At 35.4% G+C, this 25022-nt stretch overlaps 1 protein-coding gene across 1 annotated transcript; it reads right to left on the bottom strand.

Annotated features, from left to right (window-relative positions):
• Positions 1–4286: 4286 nt before the first annotated feature.
• LOC114364677 (uncharacterized) lies at positions 4287–23185 on the bottom strand. The gene is made up of 2 exons (XM_028320908.1): positions 22663–23185; positions 4287–4387 (listed from the first exon to the last, which is right to left on the bottom strand). Exons 1-2 carry the CDS (start codon positions 23030–23032, stop codon positions 4287–4289), a joined length of 471 nt encoding a protein of 156 aa, XP_028176709.1. The 5' UTR covers positions 23033–23185.
• Between the last annotated feature and the right edge of the window lie 1837 nt (positions 23186–25022).

Here is a 25022-nt window from a genome sequence, read left to right on the forward strand (position 1 = left end):
AGTCTAATTTGGTCTGCCTTGATGTGGCTGCGGTGAAGTAGCTCCTGACTGGTCTGTAATTAAGTCCAATTTAATTTGGCACACATGAGCACTAATTTCACGTGATCGAAGTTAAGGTTTAAGAACATTTGCTTCAATTAAAATTATACTGACATCACATCAAAGGAAAACATGTTATTTTTGTAGAGTTGGGCTGAAAACATGTTCAGAATTTGCCTTTCACGTGCATTTAGAATCGTAATTAATAGTAATTATTCTATCCATATCTATGAAAGCGAAAGGTCACTGATTGACTGACTCACTGACTCGATCATGAAATCTCTGAAACTACAAGTTCACTAAAACGGGATTTTGTTAAATTCAACTCCTAAGGGGGTAAAACGGGATTCACGCGTACGAAGTCGCGGCCGGCCGGTAGTAAAGTAGATAAAAATAATGTATCCTACTCGTATACCAAAACTTATTACCCATTAAAAAGTTTATTGTTTAAGCATGAAAATAAAAACAAACAGGCAGGCAGTAAGAGTTAATTGCTTTGGCAATAATTATAAAAAAATAGAACATGCCCAAGACCCATTGTGTTTTAAAAATGAATTTGCAATGCTTGTGCTTTTTTTTTTTTTCAATTTTGTATATTGCACAAATAAAACAAAAAATAACAAAAGATGGTTCATATTCAGAGGTGTCATCATTTCACGTTGATGTCATGCCCTGTGTGCTCAAACAACTGCACGCAGGAAGATTTAATTAGGGTAATTCCAGGATACATGCCCCAGTGGGATAGGTGCCGCGATTTTAAGTACACTATGAACCGGCATAACTTACCGGCAGACAGTGGTGACTGAGTTTGTTGCGGCGCTTCTTCTCAGCACTTGCCAAATGTTGGTCTCGAAGCGCTGGTAGGGTAAAAAGATTATGAGACATGTAGAGGCTCCTTAAGAGCAAAATGACGATTTGTAAGAACTATTTATTAGTCTAAACAAATAAAGAAAATTTTGATTTTGATTTTGATTTTTTGATATGTTCCAAGCAACTTAGCCTAAAGTTATAGTACGTATAATAGAAAGGGACCTCCCCGTACCACTTTTCGCCTCGCAAACCATCAAAGAGTGCGTTCGTTTAGCCAGTGAGAGCAAAAGTCTTCCGCGGCCAAACCTTAGCGAGCGTCGAAATAAAATTGGTAAGTATCTTTTAATGGATAATTTTTTTGTCAGCTGTAAAATGAAGCAGATTTTTATATAATTTGATAGACTATCTTATAAATTACACGGGATAGCTATGTTTAATTCGATTTTTAGTGTTATTATATTTTTTATTAAAAAAGGCACCTATCCTATGCTAAAAGGATAGTTGCCTAATTTTTTTTTGGTATAGATGCCCTTAGAGCCATGTCCCATGCACCTAATGGCATCTATCCTAACCTGCTCTTTTTGTTACAAGTAGCAAGTAAGAAGAAAAAAAGAATGTAGTACGGCTAACCTTAGGAAAATAATAAATACGATGCCCTTCTTCGAATTACCTTTTTACCCGACTGCGCTAGAAGGAGGGCTATGTTTTTCGGGTGGATGTACTATGTATTTAATAACAAACAATCTTAAATAATAATATGTACTTGGCTTGTTTGATTTCAAAATGCATTTGATCCTTCGAATTCAAAAACTGTATTAACGTGTCATCTATCCCCGCATCAGGCTTCTATCCTTTGAAGCAATCATACAGTGAGTCTTCTATCCCCCACATTAGGCGTCTATCCCACTTTTTAGAGGTCAATTAAAATGGTACTTACTCAGAATCGGTATAACTTAAACTAAAATAATTATAGTAATATCATAGACGAAAGACCAAAGTTTACAGATGCTAAGGTCAAATTGTTGATAAAAACTTACTGACTGAGTTACATAGCTGTTTCAAAAAGTGGGGCATCTATCCTGGACTTACCCTAACGCTACTGACAACGCCACTGTTGTAGCGGAGTTTTGGGCTGACGCTGTGTAGGTTTGTTGGCGACACAACAAGAAGAAGAACAATCAGAGGTACTCGATTATTTTTTTAATAATCGCATGATAATTATAATCGAATCGATATCACGCTACAATTTTAAACCCTCTATTACCCGCACGCTACTGCAATATCATTAAGAAAACAATATCTTCCAGCCTAATTACCTGAGCCAACATTTTTCATACTGAAAGCGAGCTCGTAAAACATAAACAATTTAATTGCGGCTTTATTAATCATTTAGCGAAACAATTCTAAGAAAAATCGTGTAAGAATGTGTTTTATATGGATCTTTTAATGCTTCGAAACTTGTCGTACAATTAGTAAGTTTTTTTCTATTATGTCCTATACGTTCCAGTTACACACGCAATGGTTAACTACACTCGATGTCCAATAAATCGGACCTCCCGCGATAAGCACTTCCCACCAACATTGGTACCGTTTGAAAGCCTAGTTCTAAACTTCATTTCATTAAAGGAAAGGTTTTTACCCCAAAAATGTGTATATGAAGGATCCAGTGTCTCTTCTTAAAGCGACAGGTAGTTACGTTTGAGCCAACTTTTATCGTTATAAAACTCTTAAATTGGGATTGATTGTTATCCATTAGTTAAAGATGACACGTGAGATCATTATTTGGTTTTATAACCATAAAAATTGATCTAATGGTCCCAGAGGAGGGCCCCAACATTGGCTTTTTTCAAGTCACATTTATGGCGCCTTTATTTATAAATAAAATAAATGTGTTTTTCTTTAAGTTTACTTATTGGTCTTTCAAATAACACCAATATTGGTGGAGCACCATGATTGTGTCCTAAGAAAATCTTTAAAATTGTCGCGGGAGGTGCGATTTCTTTGAAGCCGAGTGTATTACTGTTTGATAGATATTTATGTCGATTATTCAAAGTGTAAAAAGCATCATAAACGATAGTAGTCGTTGATATTATCTTTTATTTATGTATGGACATAAATTAAAAGTGAAAAAATATGTAATATTAAGTTATTACAATTGTACACAATTTTTTACTTTTAAGTGTGAACATAAATAACTTATGTTCGAATTTCAACAACTACAAATGATTTATGTACCTAATAAATCACTACCTTAATTAATATACTAATGATAATGTTACGTTACATATGTATAAGACTTGAAATTATCTTTAGGTGAAAAACAAAATCGTGTAAGTGAAAAGACAGTATTCTCTGTGATAGCGTTTGAAATTGCATAAATGGAAGCATTGATACACAAATATTATACAGCTGATCAAAGCTATTCGTTATTTTAGTGGATAAATATACAAAACCGATTAAATTCGGCCTGACCGTCACTTACCGTTGTGGATAAAAAAAATACCATACTTTTTTACATCGGCAAAATGCTTCGGTCATGCCCGCTGACTGGGATGACCAGGCTCACCCCCAAACCCTCCTCTAGTATGAAAGTATTTTAGAAAGATAATTCTACTTGTCGTTCGTCGTCGTTTGAGCCAAATGATGTCCACTGCTTGACAAAGGCCTTCCCTAAGGATTTCCATATCGACCGGTCCTGCACCGCCCGCATTCAGGCACCTCCCGCGACCTTTACCAGATCGTCGGTCTACCTAGTGGGAGCTCTTTCGCCACTCGAGAACTTTTCCACCCCAGTGGCTATTAGCTCTACGAGCTATGTGCCTCACCCACTGTCACGTCCTGCGATTAACCATTCTGCGGGCTATGTCGGTCATTTAGGTTTACCTGCGGATCTCCTCATTTCTGATTCGATCACGCGGAGAAATCTATACTTATAATAAATCTATAGAGAGGTCAATTCTGTACATGAAATATATTTTCAAAATAACTATCAGGGGGTGATTAGTGATCGATACTGATGCCAAAAATGCAATCAGTAAAATTTTTGTATGTCTGTCTGTCTGTAGTATGTTCCTTATAGAAACAAAAACTTGGTACAATTATTCTTCGCACTCCTGGGCAGGTTATAGTATACTTAGGAATTCCCATGGAAACGGGAATTAGCAGGAAAATCCTTTTGTATGAAAATTTAAACCGCTTAAGTTAGACGCTTGAAATTTGGCATGCAGGTACCTTAGTAAACTTAAAGCTTAGTACAACAGGATATTGCAAAATTCCCACGGGAACGGGAGTTAGAGGGAAAAAACATTTGGATGAAAAAATCTAAACCGCGTAAGATAGATGAAGGGGGTAAAACGGGATCCACGCGTACGAAGTCGCAGGCGGCCGCTAGTTATCAATAATTTTCTATAAGATGAAAATGTTTTAGGAAGATAATTCTACTTACTTAGGCCTAACTTTTGTCGATGCGGCCCTTTGTCTTCTTCCTTTTCTTCCTCGACTTTGCTTGACGATTTCTTCGGATTCTGATCCGAAACATCTGGAAATAGACAATTTATTTCTATATTTACACATCTTTATACACTTTACAACTAAGATACATGGATTACCAGACACCTTACAGAGTTCTTTGATTTGTGTAAAGTTATTGTTAATTTTTCTTGCAAAACTAGGTGGGTTAATTTGTGAAATCTAAATCTACGTTAACCCTTAATTAGTCGCATGGGGTCAAAGCATTTTCGGATTCAAAAATGAAGCACTTGGCGCGGCCCGATTTTCTCCGCGCCCCCAGTAGCTTCATAAAACACGTCTTAGTTTGTATTTTGATAGCGACTAATTCACGGGAGTGGAAGGATGCGTCGCTGCGCTCTTGAGTGGTGACCCCATGCGAGTAATTACGTAACTTTTTTGGAAGTGGTAAGTTTTTTGTTTTATGTATTTATTTTGTGTATTATGAATAATATTTGTGTTATTGTATATTCAGTTAATTAATGTTTGTTATAAATGTGTTTTTACAGCTCTAAACAATAAAAATATTGATAAATTCAGTTTTACTACTACTTTGTCTTTTTTTTTCAGAGTTAGTAGAGATAGGAAAAAATAGCAAATTGTGCAATGGTTGGAAGATGTTTCTGATGAAGAAGAAGTTGGAGGGTCGAGTTCTGAGCCAGAGTTAGATGAAATAACAAAAAGTGATCATGATAGCGCTAATGAGATCGAGCAATCCTCCGCACAATCAAGTGAATCGAAAATGCAAGAAATGTACAAGATTTGTGTGCAATGATCACTCTGAAATATACTGTCAACAGTGTAACAAGAATGATTCCGAGAGTTCCTAAAAAATACTAATATTACCTATGATCTCAGTATACCTAAGTACAAATTGTTAATTATTGACAATTATTTTAATTTAGCTTGTTTTTGTATAATTAGTGAGAAATTCATGTTATTACCTAAACATTAAATAATAAATAAAGCATTTTTATAATAATATAGTTCATTTACTTATAAAATTTCAGTATGTATTAAAAACTACTCATACAATTTGGGGTCATCTGTGACCCCATGCGAGCAGTTATGTAAGATTCTTTATGCGCGTAATTAAGGGTTAAATGTGCGTAATTTAAATTCAATATTTTCATATTATGTTTCCATCTAGAAGAATCTACAGCGAAACCGCTGATACAATCCAACCAATTATAACTAAGTTATAAACTTTGCATGAAAAGTTAGTTACAGAGTCAAGTTCGGCAAAAATAATAATAGAAATCTGTTGAGTCAACGAGTTTTGAGTTAAAATTTTTGAGATAAAAACCGCGTACGTTAAAATCAGCTTTTTCACAAACATTTATAAATTTTAGCTTGAGGGATTAAAAGAAATATTCGTAGGTTACCTTTGTCACAATATTATCAACTGTAGAAGGACGTCCCTCTCTAATTAACTCAGGACAAAAGGGAGGATTTAGTCCTAGTAGTTAATTAAAAGTAACATTGTGCAAAATTATATTTTTTTATTCGGGTCAAAGCTAAGTTGTTACATTTATATTTAAACTATAATACAGATAACATACTCGTACAGATAACAAACTGACGAGTTTGACAAATGATTACTGTTAACATACTCAAATATTAAATTTTACTAAGGTTGGCTAGCTGTAATTTCAAGTAAAACACTGCTTCTATTCAAACACAAGATTATTATTCAACTAATACAATCCTACAATTCTAGCCATGTATTTTACATACTAAAATTATATCAGGACATAAAAGGGATGAAGTCCCAACTTGGCTGTGGGAGGGCGATATCACACATCCCATTCAGTAATAAAATTAATTCTCTGTAGGGTACTGAATATCTTGTAGGTACGACTTGGCACATAACTAGAAGATTTTAGTACAGAAACTGTGAGCCCGTTAGTATAAAAGGCTAGAACCCACGTTTGTTTGTTTAAAATTGAAACTTGTCAAAAATATTTTTTTAACACACTTTTATACACAGGCTGACAATAGTGACTGAGTTTCTTGCGCTGCTTCTTCTCAGCGCTGGCCCATTTATTGTCCTGAAGCAGTGGTAGGGTTAATACTGGGATGTGTAAAAGTGCTTTTTTAAAGCCTACTTGCATAATTCTATGAGTTTTAGTTTTTTAAACACCCGTCCTACACCGCCCGCCTCCAGGCACCTCCCGCGACCTTCTCTAAATCGTCGGTCTAACTAGTGGGTGGCCTGCCCACACTACGTCTTCCGGCTCGTGGTCGCCACTCGAGAACTTTTCTGCCCCAGCGGCCATCAGCTCTGCGAGCTGTGTGCCCCGCCCTCTGCCACTCAAGTGGAACAAAAACAATTACTAAAGTGGAAATCTTTGGGAGAGGCCTTTATCCAGCAGTAGACGTCATTCGGCTAAAACGAACGAATGAACGAACACTTTTCTACCACAAGGTGGAAGCTCCTGACCTGCACAGCTTACATAATGGATAGTTATGATGATCAAGCCCGAACACAACAATGCTGTTAACATTCTTATTATGACAACAGACTAGATACAGAACGTGCCATTCACGTAGACGCGCCCCCCCAATTTTAGGTCGAGGGAAGCGCGGGGTGCGGGAGTTTGATCCGAGCAATCCGAGTGTCATCATTTTAGTGTGCGTGTGCACTCATGGAATAATTTAGCGTGTACCGATAATACTCAATCATGGTGGAAGAATGGTGGGGCGCGTCTTCGTGGATGAAACTATCTATAAAATGGCAATTTTGTATGGAAAGTGGCTTCTTATTTTTTTCGCGCGGCCATCGACCAAACTTTGTTTTTTTATTACAAAATAGTGTAATAAACCAAACTTACTATGGCATGTATACCTCTAAACTGAGTTACGAGCATTAGAAGTTTGATAATTTTCATACTAGATTTGCTTTTTTTGCGCAAGTTTTGTAAGAAATTGCATCAAAATATTGCGATATTTTTTTATTGCGCTGATTCTGCTCCATACTGATGTCTGGAGCCTTTAATGGATGATATTGTTTGTTTACACATACAATCTCACTATTTTGTTGCAATTTCTTACAAAAATTTGCGCGCAAAAGCAAATCTAGTATGAAAATCATCAAACTTCTAATGCTCGTAACTCAGTTCAGACTGAGTTTAGAGGTATACATGTCATAGTAAGTTTGGTTTATTACACTATTTTGTAACCAAAAAACAAAGTTTGGTCGATGGCCGCGCGAAAAAAAAAGACGCCAATTTCCGGCATTGTCTTTTATACATTTTTAAACCCGTTCTACATGGTTTTATGCCAAAAGCTTCTGTTATGTACATTATAATTTATTCCTCCTTTATCAGGCCATCAAGCTTTGAGCTTTACTTCTTTGTAGTCAAACACAATTACATAAATGATATGTACGCCCGTTACAGTATAATTTTGTTCTGAATGATCAAAGCAATTTGTTTGAAGTAGCGTACCTATTTAAGCATTTTTGTTGTTCAACATCAGTTCACTCCCTGTTTTATAAACAGTAAAGAGTCGTAAATAATATTGTGACAAAATGTACTGAACAAAATAATATGACTTCTATACTCGGAGACATATTATTATTTTGTTTAGTTATCAGTTATACATGGTGGAATTTTATCAAACCACCTGGTGAAAAGGTTCTCTCCATAATGAGTATACTGTAGATAGAAAATTTTACTCAAGGAAAACATTCTTTTATTTTTGAAAATAATTAGAACTGCATTCAAAGATTTCCGATTTGTTTTTTGAAAATTCATCAATACCTATACCAAAAAATGAATGTTTTCTTCAACTTAAATTTTCTATCTACAGTATTAAGAATATTTTCCCTCCAGGTGGCCTTACAAAATTTACCCTGTATACTTACTCGTGTATTAATTTGCTCATAAATTATTTCCTCTAAAAAGTTTAAAATATTTTACTTTGAGTAGGTTTGTAAATAAAATAAATAAAAACCAAACCTTGTTCCCAATTCCTACATTTTTACGACTTTTTAACATTTCTCTGTGTACAAATATTTGCTGAATTCTTTTTCATTCAGGTCTTATTTTAATTTAATAATCCTATCCAAGTTTACCCAAACTTATTGTATTACATACCGAGTTCTGGGAACCGAAAAAGGTTCGTAGGGGAGACCTAGGTGAGTTGTAACAAAGGAGAGTTGTAACATCGATTTTTGGAAACCTAATAACTATCAGTGAGCTCGCAACAACGGTATTTTTTTAGCTCGAGACTAAGGCTGGGTTGCACCATCATAATTAAACTTTAACAAACGTCAAAAATCTGTCAAACTCCATACAAAAAGCATCTGTTATCGTCATAGTTACGGTCAAAGTTAAGTGGTGCAACTAAGCCTTAAACTACATTTAGGGCCAGGTGGAAGGCAAGAGAGCACGCGGCCGATCGCCAACCCGCTTGATAGACGCAATCGCAAAGGCTACTGAGTCCACCATGGTCCAGTGTACTCGCGACGCCTCTAACCGTCAGAAATGGAAGCACATCGCCAGGAGAGCTACCCTCGGAGATGACATCAACCCACCATGTACCTCGTCAGCGCAACCACGACCACTCTGACAAGAGTGCCCAATTAAGACGAAGAGAAGAGACTTACGCCCGTATTCACATACAATACTTGCTGTGAATCAGCAAATCGAACGCACAGCGTCGAATAGAGCTCTGTGATTGGTTAATGTTTCACCCTGTGCGTGCACTGTGAGACCTTATAGTGATGTTTGTGAATACGAGTGTTACTTATACTAAAAATGCGCACTGTTACAAGATCGATAATTAATAAATCCAAAAAAAATCTACAATATTACAACTCTCTTCTGTTACAACTCAGACTGGTCTCCCCTACTGTTTTATTTTAATTTTAGGACCGGCCAGGTATGTAAGGGCTTCATTCCGAGCTAAATTTTGGGCTAAGTTAATAAAAACATTACCTAAGTCTAACTATACATTTTCAATTTTCAAGGTAAACCCTGTGTCCTGTGGCACGCATTGAATGTAATGATGACTGAATTGAATGAAATAAAAAATCTAGTTTACTCCTACTCTATTTTCTTCTTTTTAACAGACTTAGAAAGAAGTTTCTAGCAATAAGTATGCTTATAAACTTCTTAGAATAATGTTGAAAATATTATCAACTTTTCCGACCGCTAGATCAGAAAATATAGGTTCCAAATTACATCATTTTTGGCGTAGTTTGAAATATTGTGTCTAGACTAGTTCCTAAAACTGGGTACACATGAATTGAATTAAAAACAGTTTCAGTTTTCCTCAGAAGCTACACATTTGCAGAAGCTAAAACTGATAGCAATCTAATGGAAGTTACTTTTTTTTTGGGACAGGAGGCAAACTAGCAGACTGATGGTAAGGATTATCGCCGCCCATAGACACCCGCAATGTCCCGGGGGATACTTCCATACCACAATAAAATTAATTCATCATAATCATCATCATTTCAGCCACAGGACGTCTAAACATAAGCCTCGCCCGATGATTTCCGGTTGATTGATCGGTTGGTAGCGCCTTTACCTATGAGGTCGTCTGTCCACCACCATATACCAAGTATGAGAAAAGGGAGTGTTATGTATGACTTGCAAATAAACGTTACGTACTTTTACGTATTTGTTGGATTAGTCATTTAAATTATTAGTCATTTAAAAAGACATATAACAGGAACGAAATGTGCAAGCATTTCATGTAGGTACTTATTTTGAAAATAAGCATCCCTATATCCCCAAAAATTAAATACAATGTTCGTGTAGGTACAATATTCCAGATCACAAATATTTGTATTGTGCGTGTGTACCCAGCTTAAGGTGGCGGATTCGTGTCACGTGACCAGCGTTCAAAGATTATGATCTTAGAGAAGTTGTCGAGTGGCCATAAAGTGTCATGTATTTTGCAAACATCTTTACTTCTTTTTTATGGTTCATTCATAGTAATAATCTTGTTTAGGGAACATTAAATAGTGTAAGTATCATTTAAATCTTTTAGGAGCATTCTTAAGGTACTTTAATTAAACTGAATTCTTTATCAAAATTAAAAATCTTTATTTTTAATTTTGGTAGGTTTATTTCATAAGATTTGAAATTTACTGCCTACTTAAAGGCTATAAGGCTAGCTCAGGTACTTTTGCAGATATATCACATTTTTTCTTTCTGCCGTATTACCTACGTTTCATTTTACAAAACTAATAAAATTAAATAGGCTACTTTCGCATTAATTTATAAAATTAGTTTTTTTTTATCCACAACGAGGAAGTTCTTGGCCTGTATCTTACCTGATGGTAAGTGACGATCAGGCCGACAACGTATAAATCAACGGCCGAATCCGCCGTAAAAAGATTGTAAAATATTCCATTCTTCTTCCTTCTGTCTGCATCTATTTCCTTCATACCAGAAAACGAAATGGAAGGGAAAACAAGAGAAAAACCATTTCCAAATCATACTGTCCTTTTGACATGACTTCTTCGTTGACATAGACAAATGGACCTCGTGACAGGCGGTCAGCACCCATTTTATCGGGATGGCAAAATTTAATGTTAACAAATCAAAATACATCTTCACTGTGGACCTTTGGGACATTTGTTTCCCTTTTTTTTTACCGAAAGACCAAAAAGACATGAATGTCTTTTTGCATGCATGTCTTTTTGCATGCAAAAAACAAAATGATACTAGCATTTTGTTTTAGTTCAGATGTTGCTTATAAGAATGAACAATTACATTTTGTTGGAAACGGCCATGTCTTGAAAATGGTAAGTACTCGTATACCTTTGTTGAGCTTAAGGAAATGACGGATAAATTTGTTATGTACCTATCGTGTGTCCACGACGATCACTGGACTGTGGTGTTGGAACTAACAAAATTCCAATATTTTAATAAAAATGCCTTTGAATTTCAGGTTCTTTAGGTTTATAATTCTAAGAAGAAAAATTGTCAGGTACAATAATTTCTTCCATCTATTTTATTTACCTAAATGTAAACCTAAAAGACATTGCTTACAATATTAAATCAACTGAAACACTGAATAAAATGCCATTTTTTATACAAAACATTGTCCTCCTCCCCACGTTTTATAAGTCCTAATATCACTGTTTCATAAACTATGCGCATAAAGTATGAATGTAGAATGATTGATGGCATCCAATACAGTCCGAAAATGGGTTTCAGATCTGCTGAAATGATATTCTTCGGATCCTAAATGTTATAAGTTTAAAAACTTTCAGAAGGGATGAATGGATTTAGGTTTTGCGGGCATCAGTTTTTTGGGCTCTTACAACATGGATCTAGGTGTGATATGAATATAGGCGACCAGTTTTACTTCTAGTTTCAAGTCTTATTTTATCTTTGTCAATATCTTTTTGAGTCAAATACGAGTAGGTATACATACAAGGTGTACTGAGGATTCCTTTCATTTTATTCATAGCAAATATTCTATAATGTGATGTGACGTCGTTACAATTAATGGTATAATACTGAATAGGTAATTAACTACGTTTGGTTGAAGGGGTGATATTAACACTAAGGCTGGGTTGCACCATCTTACTTTAAAATTAACAAAACGTCAAGAATCTAATGAACTCCATACAAAAAAAAAACACCGGTTATTGTTATAGTCACGGTTAAAATAAAAATGGAGACGTGTGCGTTATTTGTGAAAGACCGATATTCCCACGGGAGAAATCATAGGTCAATGCTAGTATTAAATAAAAATATTACCGTTTCATCAGAGAAAGTAAATTGAATAAAGACTTTTGCTTGCAATAATCTTTATGAAATCTACATTTGAATATCGATAGTGCGTAACGATATGAAGAGTGATTAAAGAAAATTGCAAGTATTATAATAAGCAGTTAGGAATATGCATTTCACTGCAACTGCACTGAAAACGAAGATTATTATTTGCACGAAGAAAGTGTTAAAACAATAACGCCCGTAATCACAAACGATGCTTGCTTAAGTGAAGCAGCAAATTAAGGCGATTAGAGTCCTCAATGACCTTGGGCGTTTGACCTTCACGCCGCGCGAAACACCCGCGCACCCCGCACGAAATCTCCGATTTGACACCGATCAAAATTACACGGGCATAGGTAGATACAGAATAGAAGCACTTTTTTCATCACATTACTGCCTATTATTTTAAACTTGAATTGATGAACCTTGATGTCTGTGTCATTTAACTCAGGCGTAAAGGTATTTAATAAAAATAACACAATCCATGAACATTTTGTACGGGATATTTTTTTTTTATTTTTTCGTAAATTTTCTAATGTTTTTGTCGGTTCAGCCGTTCTCGAAATTTGAACATGTAATAATATGTAGGTAAATTCGGGTGGAATCTTGCAAGCTGAATTTGTTAGACCAACTTCCTGACGACAACTGTAGGTATTGGAACACATAGTAGTATTGTCTATGGTTTAAAAAAGCAAATATTTCTTCTTTTGTCTGTTGTCATTCTCTTTGTGTCACTTATGAAGAATAAACTGAAAATGTGTTTAATCTCGTCTTTTTTTTAGAAATCCTTCAACAACTGATTGAGTTAAAATTTTGGATATACATGTAATTCGGATGACAATGCAATATTGTGATGACATGGAGTCGATCTGATGATAGAGCTGGAATGCCAGTGGCCCCATAGCAATTCCGGGATTAAACGATTCCATCGAGTTTAGGCTCGTTTGATTTGTATTTATTTATATAAATATAAGTAAGTAATATTATGTAGTTAAGTAAGCTACTTTAAAAATCACGAGTGCCTACCTACTTCAATTCTCAAAGGCAAACAGGGTCTGATGATGGAGCTGGAATATGGCCGTAGGAATAGGCTAGTTTCTTAAAAAAACACTTTTAGTCCGTCAATTACACTATCAAAAAATATTGGACACGGGATATTTTTATTTCTCAACAAACAAGTAATTACGAAGTTATGATGCAATGAAATCCTCGTGACGGCACAAATCGCAACAATTTTAAGCACGCCTTAACGTCATGGGCCTCTTCTGAACTTTGGCGCGATTTATCTCTTTAAATTTTCATAAGTTTAAAAAAGTGAAAGATACATTTAAAATATTTTTTTGGTAAGTTGACCGACGGACTAATTCAAACTCTTGCTTTACCCAGGAAACATCCCTATTCTTCGAAATTATTACGAGCTACATAACGAAAAATCTTTGCTACTACGCCGCAGCAAATTCCGCATCATAAATAAAAAATAAATTAAAAGAAAAAACCTTTTTTTTTAAACAAGTATTTGTATGCCAATAATTTTAGTTTCATGACATGCTCCCAAAATTCATCATGTTATAAGAGGATTTCAGTTTTTATCGACGAAACTTTTTAATTATTATAGGTACGTTTCATGGTTAGGTAATTTAGGGAAGTTTATTTGCACTTAAAATGAAAAGTATGGTATCAATGTACTGTGTACCTATGCACCTTCAGTGGCAACAACAAGGTCTATTGAGTACCTATAGTCTACTAAAGGCATGCAATAAATTAATTTTCACCAAAAATTAAAACCAACTCCAAAACGAATCACCAAAAGGTAGGCTGTCACCGACTCCGAAAATATCAATCATGATATACGGGCATTTGTAATCAGTATCCACATTTTTAATAAGCTCTATAGAACAATTTATCAATACCACTTTATCTTATTTTTTTAACTGTGGTATTTTCGCAAAGAAACATATTGAAAGTCTAATTCTAAATGGCCCATTTGCGCCGAGCCTAAGTATGAAAAATATAAATTGTTTTCTTCACGTAAATCGATTAAGTTACTGATTCTGACTCGCTCCTAATTTGGATACTGATTGCAAAGGCCTAGTAAATAAATAACGGAATATTATTTTCAACTTTTACTTATCTTATCGATTTTTTTACACTAATAGATTCTATTTAGGTAGATAATAATAGCGTCCGAGCATGCCTTAATTCAATCGTATCGTCTGACTGAACGTGCTCTATGAACAACTCTGACATAAAAACTATTGTCAAACAAAGACTAGGTTGCACCATCTTATTTTAAATTTGACTAAAGTCAAAAATCTGTCAAACTCCATACAAAAAAACACCGGTTATCGCCAAAGCTACGGTCAAAGTTAGGTCACGTCAGGTGGTGCAACTCAGCCAAAGAAAAAAATCATTTTGATCGCTAATGTCAGTTTGTAGCGAGTGACACAACCTCCCCGTCTGAAGGCCAGCGGCCGACTGCCGCCCGCACCCCGCGAAGGCCCCCTCAACAGCAAAACGTTCGGAATTTATCAAAAGTAAAATTTATGAATGAAAGTAATGTTCGATTGAAAAACGCAACGTGTCATTTAAAGATTAAAGAATTCCTAATCTATTCGTGCAAAAATCTTTTAAATTAACATAGCCGTTTTGGAGGAGTAGGGAATTTAAGTAAAAAATCGATGTCCCGTATTTATTTTTTTAATCCAAAACAAAGAGACGTAGCGAAAATTCAAACGTCACAAATGTAGTCCTTGAACTGTTGTATAACATATATTTTTTTCAACTATTTCTGTTCAGCAGTAAAAGAGGAGTAGGCTTTACAAAATGCCCATTTGACGCGGATTGAGGACTCTAATCGCCTTAAACGCACATCGTTGAATAGAGCTCTGCGATTGGTTCCTGTGTCACCCTATGCGTCCACGTGCACTGTATGACCTCATAGTAATGATTGTGAATCCGGGTAAAAATTATAACACTATTACTACTATTTTTTTTTCTTTATTTATTTAGGGACTTTTACATAGATGTAGGTCAGTCCCATCATTACTATTATTCACTAGGTAATTGAATAACATTATTCTGAACAAAAATGTAATTCGCGTTGTAAAATATTTAAAAAGTCTAAAACAAAAACGGACAATGAAAACGAATACAGCATACTACAAAAGATTACAGATGTAATTTACAAAAGGCATAGCTCGTCTTATTATTTTTTGCATATTTTACACAGTTCGCTCTTTTGCTACAAATATAAATCCAATCTAAGTATAACATTACCATAAATCTATTTTTATATGGAAACCTATAGCGATGAGGTTACGGACTAAAATAAGAATGTCATCCTAAAATAGATAAAGTGATTGGCTTTCTTATTTCGCTGAAAAGATATTTTTAGTCCTACTAGAGGAAACCTCTGACATCACTTATGTACCTATGTAGAATGGACAGCACAAAAGATTATAATATTTATTATTGAAAAATAGAGCTGGATCATCATTTCAGCCACAGGACGTCCACTGCTGGACAACGGTCCCCAAAGATTTCCACAAAGACCGGTCCTGCGCCGCTCGCATCCAGGCACCTCCCGCGACCTTTGTCAGATTGTCGGTCCACCTAGTGCGAGGCCTGCCCACGCTACGTCTTCGGGCTCGTGGTCGCCACTGAAGAACTTTTCTGCCCTTCTTAGACGAATAAGGGTAGTAATATGCTAAAATCAGGCATTCCAAATCTGGCCAGATGGCCAGCATGAGGAGTGTAGGATAAATCCTCCGTTTGCCTCTAGTGAATTGTTGAAACTAGAACGGGTGGCGTGACATCACGGCACCGCCTATGTTTGAGTTCCACGCGAAAATATGTAGGTAATTTAAATAATTAATTTCGGAGCCATTTCTTGATGGATTTAAAAAAAAAACTTCACCGTCTTTTTATTTTTGGTCTATATTTTAATCCCGTTCAGAGAAATATAATATTTTTACCATCAGGAAACTTCTCCATTGGTGGCGCAGCAGGTTTTCATTGCAGAGTTAATTACAAGTAGGTACTTTTAGTGTGAACTGTTCATCCCCAAAATTTACATCACACATTTTCAACTCAAAATAACTCTATAACCACTTAAGATGCTGTGTTAATCTTGTTGTTTCATCTATCGTACACTAACAAAAGCGATAAATAACAAATACAACAAATATTATTTGGGAACAGAATATTCCATAAATACACAGCGATCCTTCGGCAAAACACACGAATTAATTCATAATATGAATATTAAATACACTCTATCAGTTTCTGAAGCAAATGAGGGTGGGTAGTCAGAGATCGATGGGACAATAGTAAATATAGAGCAAAGGGTAAACATGGTGGACAAAGGATAGAGTCGCAAACACGTGTATGGATCATGAATAAATATGGTGAAGAAGGCTTTTCGGTCCAAGAAAACCTTTTTAGTTTGCCCGTGAAGTAAGAGGTAAGAAGTAAACACTGTTTCTTAAAAAGAAAGAATATTCAAATAAGTAGGGTAAAAACACTACAACATATTGTGATTGTAACATAAGTTAAAATGTGTTAGCAACTATTAATATCTGCAATGAAATGCCTATAAATTAACTCTTCAACTAAAAAGCACGTTTTTTCAAAGCAAATAATTATAGGAAAGAAATATTAATCATAATAATCATTTAGTACAGTCACTTGCCTGCTTGTATAACTAGACAGCTTATGAATTTATTTTGCGGCGTGTTCATTTATTTTATTAATTAATTAGTATGTCGAAACGAAGTCACTGTTTCTTTTTATAATGGCTTAATTATAAAAGCCAGGGGTATCGTATTGCGTTTTGATCCTATTGTTTTATTGATTTCGTCTATTTTTGTTATAACAATGGGTACAATTACGTATTGTTTTCGGTTATTTTGGTAACAGGGTAAATAATGTAAGAAAAATTAAACACTCTTGAGGTCTCACTTGACACAATTGCTTCACAATCGCGTGCCGGCTTACCCATAAATTTACTAGAAGCGTATGAATTAAACCCATCTTTCTGATACAGATTAGTGGTAAAATCATTAATATTGATAGTTTGTTAGTTTTCACGCTTGGTGAACGAAGTATGTATGTCAGTGGTGGTTTCTTTTGATGAAGTTGAATGTGGATCACTTACTTAAAGCGTGTTTTAATAGAAGCTGGCAAATTTTTGTCACAAATAATACCTAAAATCAGCGTTGCCAGACGTCCCGATTTTGGCGGGACGTCCCTATTTTTAAATCAAATTTAAATGTTCCACGCGGGACAGGCTCGGTCCTGCTTTTCAGAGAGAACTCGACCGTACGTGGCACGTGGTTTAAAATATTATTTTTTTGTTAAAATACATTTTCTATGGCTACTTTTGCTATCTATTGTCGCGTAAACGTAATTTTAAGTCAAATAAGAAGATAAATATTTGAAAACCTTTGATTATATTACGTTTTTTTACTATTTCCCGCTTCTGACGGAAGAATCCCGCTATTTTCATTCAAAAAGTACCAAAGTGCCGACTTGGCAAAAAAAAAGACTGGCAACGCTGCCTAAAATTGACACCGAGCTGTCTATGCATTACCTATGATACAGTATTTTAGTAACATTTTTTATGCCTGCTGCTGTCTATCCCGAAATTCAGGGTACGTCATCCGGGCCTTTTCAAAGCGAGAGTGAACAGGCACATACAGGGCAGGTATGCACCTACCATCCTAAATTGCATCTGTCCTGATGCAATGAGGGTTTTCGCGAATGAAAGATCCGCTAGATGGCGCGACGTGGATGTGGGGTCTGACTGCTGCGTGATTGGTGGATTTTGACATATCTGTCAATGTCATGTCAAAAATAACTAATCATGCAGCATTTGGACTTCGCGTCTACGTATTGCCATCTGGCGGATTTTTCATTCGCGAAAACCCTCATTGCGGTCAAATATCTGCCTTGTTCTGCATTTAAAAAAGTATGCTTGTTCTACGATTGGGTTCACCACGATAGACCAGTGTTGTAAAGTAAGTCTTAGGAAGTCTGGAATCATCAATCAGTCAGCAAGTTCAACATGCCTTTGATAATATTTTTATCTTACTCGTACTTAGAATAATTAACTTTTTAAAAAAATAAAACCGACTTCAAATGCGTGAACACAAAAAAAACTATTCTCCACCCTTGGGGGTGAAATATTTTCTTCAAATTCGCATGAAACCACCCTTTTGATAATACCTATTCAACAAAAAAATAATCGTTCAAATTGATTTATAATCGGCGGAGATATTGCGTATAAAAAAGTTCATCCCCAATTTTCCACCCTTGGGGGTTGTTTTTTCTATTATTAAATTTAAATGGGACCACCCTTGAGGTATTACCTATACGCCGAAAAAAGATTTGTTCAAATCGGTTCATAATTGGCGGAGTTATCGCGTAACAAACATAGAAAAAAAAAAAAAAACATACGGGTCGAATTGAGAACCTCCTCCTTTTTTTTTAAGTCGGTTGAAAAGTACAGTTTCTACTGGCGCCGACTTAAGGTAGTGTATAGAATATTTGTAATCTAAATGGTGTTTATTTTGAAAAATGTAAATTCTGATTTATTTTTCACCCTATATGTCATGTATACTTCAAGACAACACTTAAACTTTTGTAGTAAGCCTTAAGTCTCCATCGGATTTACGATTGACCGTAACTTGCCGGTTTTCCCTTCATTTTCCGGTTCGTGACTTCACTATGCCACACGTTATTGGTTTTACTATACTTTGTTCAGTTATGTGTGCATTTTAGTGCCACTAACTTTGAAGGCTTGTCATCGTGTTTAGTACAGTAGTTACCTTAGAGTATTCTAAATATATGGGTTTTCTGCAACAAAGTTTGAACTTTATCTCTACAGGATATGGCTCAAAACAGTACGATTGTTGAAATCATAGAGGAAAATCTTATCTTAAATCTGGCCGTTGTTTAAAATCCTACTTGTGCCCGAGTAATCGTAAAATTTAACAAAGGTTGATAAGTCATAACTTAGCCTAGGCACCGACTTTAGTTGGCCGATAGTTGGGTCAGGCTGTTAATCAGTATGGATAATATCTCTTCAAAGATCAAAAGGAAGAAGGAAAGGGAGGAAGAATATATTTCAAGTACCTACATTTTAATGGCCGCCAATAACGTAAACATGAGATAAGGGGGCAAAAAATTATGTAAATACAGTAGACCACTCCAAGATTCAATTTATAGTTTTTTTTTAGTGTTGGTATTAATAATTATACCCTGTTGGTCTATGAAATAAATATGTCCATACAAAAATAAAACGTATTTAAGAGGTATAGGTAGGAGCTTAGAGAGCCCTGAGGAAATATTAGAAGTTGCGCACTTCAACGGGTACAACGGTTTTATATCGGCCGATTCTTCATAAAAATTAGAATCGGGCCCAACTATCGGCCGACTAAACATCGGTGGTCTGGGCCTAGGCTTATAATTACGGATGAAAATTCATTTTCTTTGTAGAAAAACCTGTAATTTTTGCACACAAACGGATGTGTACGTACATCTTATCAAAATACGCACGCTCTGTGAAGTAAAATGATTTAATCATACGCTGTTATGGTTTTGCAACTTCTGATCTCATTTCTAATGAAGATATTACGTCGGGCGAGTACACACAGATAAATATAATATTTGTCATATTTTATTATTAAAGTATTTTTTACTGGAAGTGTTATAAAATCATCAATTAAAACGATACATCTTGATCATCAAGTAATTACAATATCTTAAAGTGATAACAGATTCTAATACGTCTTGTAGCAGTAAGGTGCTGGACGTGTAGGTCGCTACAAACCGGGCAACATGGAAAGCATTGGGGGAGGCCTATGTTCAGCAGTGGACGTCCTATGGCTGAGATGATGATGATGATGATGAATACGTTTTCCTCATCGTCAACTAGTTCATGATAATTTTGTCAAAGTGGCCAAAAAGGTGACTACACAACCAAATTCCAATTATTGTAACAAAGACGTTGAGAACTTTTTTGGTGTCACGAAAAATTTGAAACTGACTGTACCACTAAAATGTTTGATTTATCACACTAAAATAATGTAGAATTTAAACTTGTAAGTGACATTGTAGCTGGGTATTTGAATGAGTACCACTAAGCGCAGTGCTAAATGCTCTATTATTTTGTCACAAGATTCCAGATTATAGGTAATGACTTGAAATAAAATATCAAAACCATTGTCATCAGAGCAGATGACGTCATCAATAAAAAGTGACTTTACAAAAAATATACTTAAATAAGTAATTAAGAAAGAAGTATTTGATATTTGAAATATTAGTAAAACATTAATTCACAAGTAAACAACGTTGATTTGACCTGAATATCTCATGCTCACTGAAAAAAAACGTTAACAGCTTGATAAAACCAATTCATCTCTAATGAGTTGTTAGTACTTATATTAATTGACAGCTTCCAATCTTAACTAATAAACACTAAAATCAATCTCATTATCAGCTTATTGATTAAGACAAGTTTTTAGTATTTTTAATTATTTGCTAAGATCAGCCAAGTGAAACGCAATTGCAAACGGCCGCCCTATATCGTCGCCTCAGAGTGAAAACTTCGGGAATGCATTTTTTCTCATGCGTTTTGGTCAATTTCACAGAATATCACGCAGTTTTATCTTCCTCCTGAGAAATTACTTCTTTCGCTCTAAGGCGTCGATATTGAACTAAGGTGTAAAGTTTTGAAGTTAGAGCTTGTAGAGTTAGGGCGTGTTGAGTTAGAAACTTGACTCTACTTGAGATTTGATAACTTTTAGATAATACGAACCATACGGTTTCGTCTTGACAATATTTCAGTGTAGAGTTAGAAGTTTGAATCTACATGAGACCTTATATATTTTTGACCACGAGACCACTTCTCGCCTTGATAACATTTTACTTTTATTTATTTATTTATTTATTTATTTAAAACTATTTCTGGTAGGATATTTTAAATCGTTGTGTTCACACCTTAACAAAAACTTAATTAATGCAACGAAGCATAACCATAACGTAAAAGATTATAACAGGCGCTCGTTATATTGTACGTATAATTATTAATAATAATTACCACGTGAAACTAGAAAAGAAAACGGTTTGATGCAAAAATTTTATCGAGCGCTATAGTGCATTTCTTCTTCAGTACCTTGAGCTATGCAATTTATAATTTCAGATATTTTAAGGCGTAACTTTACAGGATAATAGCAATGTTAGGCGAAAATAACAATAGCTACTGGGGATACATAGGTATTATATACTTAATGAAAGATCGGATTCCTCGTCAACAAAAATGTATAACAAGGTTTTTCTTCTGAAAAAAATCGACTGCCTTAAGTTGGATTAGATTCCACAACCGTTTGCTTCCCTAGCAATACTTAAATTAGATTAGAATCATCTAGCAGTCATGATTATTATAATAACGACGATTTTTATTAGGAATGACGTTATGTCACAGCGTAAAAATAACTTGACTTCAACAATACACCCAAGTTTCATGATATAGAGTTCAAAAAGCTAAAGGTCAATATTAAAGTTACATCTAAGTTAGATCAATATTATTAATGCCCGTTTTCACCATCAATCCCTTATATTTAAGTGACCCTTATTAATACAAAATTCCTGTTATGTGTTACCATAGGGGTTACATAAAATGAGGGATTGATTGTGAAACGGGCAAAGTCTATTTAAGTCTATTTAAGTAACAAATGCCCGTTTTCACCATCAATCCATATTTTTTATGTGACTCCTATGAAAACAAAATTCCTGTTATGTGTTACTAGGTATAGGGGTCACTTGAAAATTAGGAAATCATGGTGAAAATGGGCATAAGCCCTACTTATTAGATTACCTAATTTCCGATCTACAAAATAAATCCTTTCCCTATTAAAGATACAATGTTACCTATGTAGATCACCTCATTATTTCATAACAGGTAAGGCATTGAACTCAATTAACTCTATTTACGGTTAACTACGAGTTAATGATTAATGGGGGGTAGTTAGCGCAGTCAGTCTTAATGACCCGAAGCGGGTATGTGCAGTGATACTACGATTTCTATGCTATCAGCTATTTGCATACTATATTATGGCAAGAAGGAAGAAAAACTCATTAACACAATTAATTTTCAGTAAGTTTGGTTTTGAGGAGCACTTTTGAATGTGTTATGGTACTTTTACACGGCCTAATATTCAGAACTACTATTCACAACTAGAGAAATACTACAGAATTGACAACCCTTATGTACATGTCATATAAGACATAGATCCAAAGAGAAAAATTCGTTTCAAAAATGCAAAAATAAAAATAGATTCAAGCCTATGATTATGTTAATTAGCTAATCAAAGATTGCAGTTGGAATAAGGTATGGATGTTATTTTTGTAGTAATATTAATAGGCATGAGACTCTTATTGTTAATGCTATATGATTATAATAATATCTGTCACGGAATAGTGACTCAACATTCTTTGTAATTAGTGTGGCATTAGTAATTTTTCGCTTGATACCTGAAACTAAGTAATAAAGATAGCTACCAACCTTTAGCACTCCTGCTCTCGTAGATTTCCAAGTCCATGACGTCACTCCTGCCCTGCGGTCGCGTCACTCTAAACGTATAGTCGTTCCAGTCGAAGCTGAAAGCGTGATTCTTCGTGAATCTCGTCAGAGGACTCTCGTTCGCTCTCGCCGACCTCATGCCCAATGGTTCGATCGTCAGTGCATCGAACAACCTAACTATCTTCTGCTGCCGCAAACTCCTCGCTGTATCCTTAAGCATCTGCTCGATGCACGTAGCATTGTCACTACAGCTTAACTCCACCACCCCGGTTACATGTCCAATTGTCAAAGCGAACAACAAAACTAGAGGAGTCATTTTGAACTTTGTCACTTCTGTCTGTAACACTAACATAACACTTTCGCACTCGCTATCACCAATCCATCTGTAACCCCGGTCGTTTGTACCACCCTCGGCGGTGGTTTGTTCGTCAATGAAGCCCTCTGGCAGCAACTGATGATTTTTATCCAACGTCACGCTGCAATGGCTTTGGTGGACTGTGTGCGTTTTTTTTTCTGCGCGTGTGTTACTAACACTATTTAACTGTGTGCACTTTTCTTTGCTGCCAGTGTTCACAGCCAATAATTCGCCATGCATGCTAACCAGTAAGGTGCAAACTTGAGGATCAGTTAAGAGAATTTATGCAGGAAAAAATACAGCACCAATAATGGGTTGGAGAAATGATATTTTACTTTCAAATATAGTGGCAGCAAAATCAGTGTATGGAGATGATGCTGAAACGGGAGAGAGTGAGTGAATGTGGTGAAAAAAGTGTGATAATGTATACAGAGAAACATAGTAAAACTGATACATATGTATTTCTTTTGCTGTAATTAGCTACATTAATACAAATCAATTGATACATACATGTATGATAAAGTATCCATTGACAACTGCAAGGCCGAATTATCTAGATAAGGTACATGCTTAGAAAAATTTTGGGAAATGCAAGCAATTCTTTAAGAAATGTTATCATGGGTTCTCCTACTCTATTAAAAGTCGCTAAAATATGGCTTCTTTACGGAAACCCTGGATTTTCTATATTTTTATGCGACCCATGACAGTCCGCGCGACCTGTCATTGGCCTATGATGGCGTCGGCGATGGCGATCTGCACGCGTTGGTGTGGTTGAAGATTATGTCTTTCACACCTTCATTTCAAAAAATGCGATTCATTTCGGATCGGTGGGCCGTTTGGTGTAGTGGTTCAGAACGGACTACTATGCCGAGAGGTCCCGGTTCGATTCCCGGCCGGGCAGAAATTGAAATGATGAATTTTAATTTCTGTGACGGGTCTGGGTGTGACTATGTATAATATGTATGTATTTAAAAAAAAGTATATAAGTAGTATATCCGTTAAGCTAGCACCCATAACACAAGCATTAAGTTGCTTACTTTGGGGCTAGCTGGCGCTGTGTGAAATTGTCCAAAGATTATTTATTTTATTTTTTATTATTTTATTTTATTTTTTATTATTTTATTTTATTTTCTATTTCACTTAGGTTTATAATCTATAAGTCATTTTATCTTGAGAAAGCTATAAATTGTTACGAGCCTGTATCCATTGAAACTAAACACATAACCATCCTTCATCTTTGCTAATTAAAGATGAAACTTTCCCATTAATATCGTTTTACCAAGAAATCTTATGAAGTTTAGTTTGATCGTTTATAAACTTGTGTAAATAAATACGATAGTTGTTAGTTAGGTACCTAATGGCCTTTTAAGTAACTCAAGCGAGTAGATTCATCTTGAGTAAGTATAGATTAACGCCCGTATTCACAAACACTTGCTTAAGTGAAGCAGCAAATCGAACGCACAGCGTTAAATAGAGCTCTGTGATTGGTTCGTGTGTCATCCTGTGCGTCCACGCGCACTGTGAGACCTCATAGTAATGTTTGTGAATACGGGCGTAATACTTTACTGGAGGTTCATGAAACTCGTATCATTATAACTATACTAAGGCTGGGCTACAACATCTTACTTTAACTTTAACAAACGTCAAAAATCTATTAAACTCCACACAAAATACACCGGTTCTCGTTATAGTTACGGTCAAAGTTAGGTGGTGGAACTCAGCCTAATTTTTCGTAAATCAAAAGCACTGAAGATCAGTCACGTAATTTCAATTTTATTAAAAAAACTTCATGGAACATTTCGGAAACCAGGGTAGTGGATTTCATTTATTTCTGGTATCTGTTTATTTCTTTCATTCTAAAAGAACGATAAATAAAAAGATAAAGCCTTTTCAGTTTTCTACTAACGGTACATTTGATGATAATATACAAACACACAGGTATGCAGCGCGTCAATATATCACGCGATGTCCACTTATATAAGTTACC

The sequence above is a fragment of the Ostrinia furnacalis genome, unplaced genomic scaffold (genome assembly GCF_004193835.3).
Source record: "Ostrinia furnacalis isolate ACB-3 unplaced genomic scaffold, ASM419383v2 OfSCF7458, whole genome shotgun sequence".
Lineage (NCBI taxonomy): Eukaryota > Metazoa > Arthropoda > Insecta > Lepidoptera > Crambidae > Ostrinia > Ostrinia furnacalis.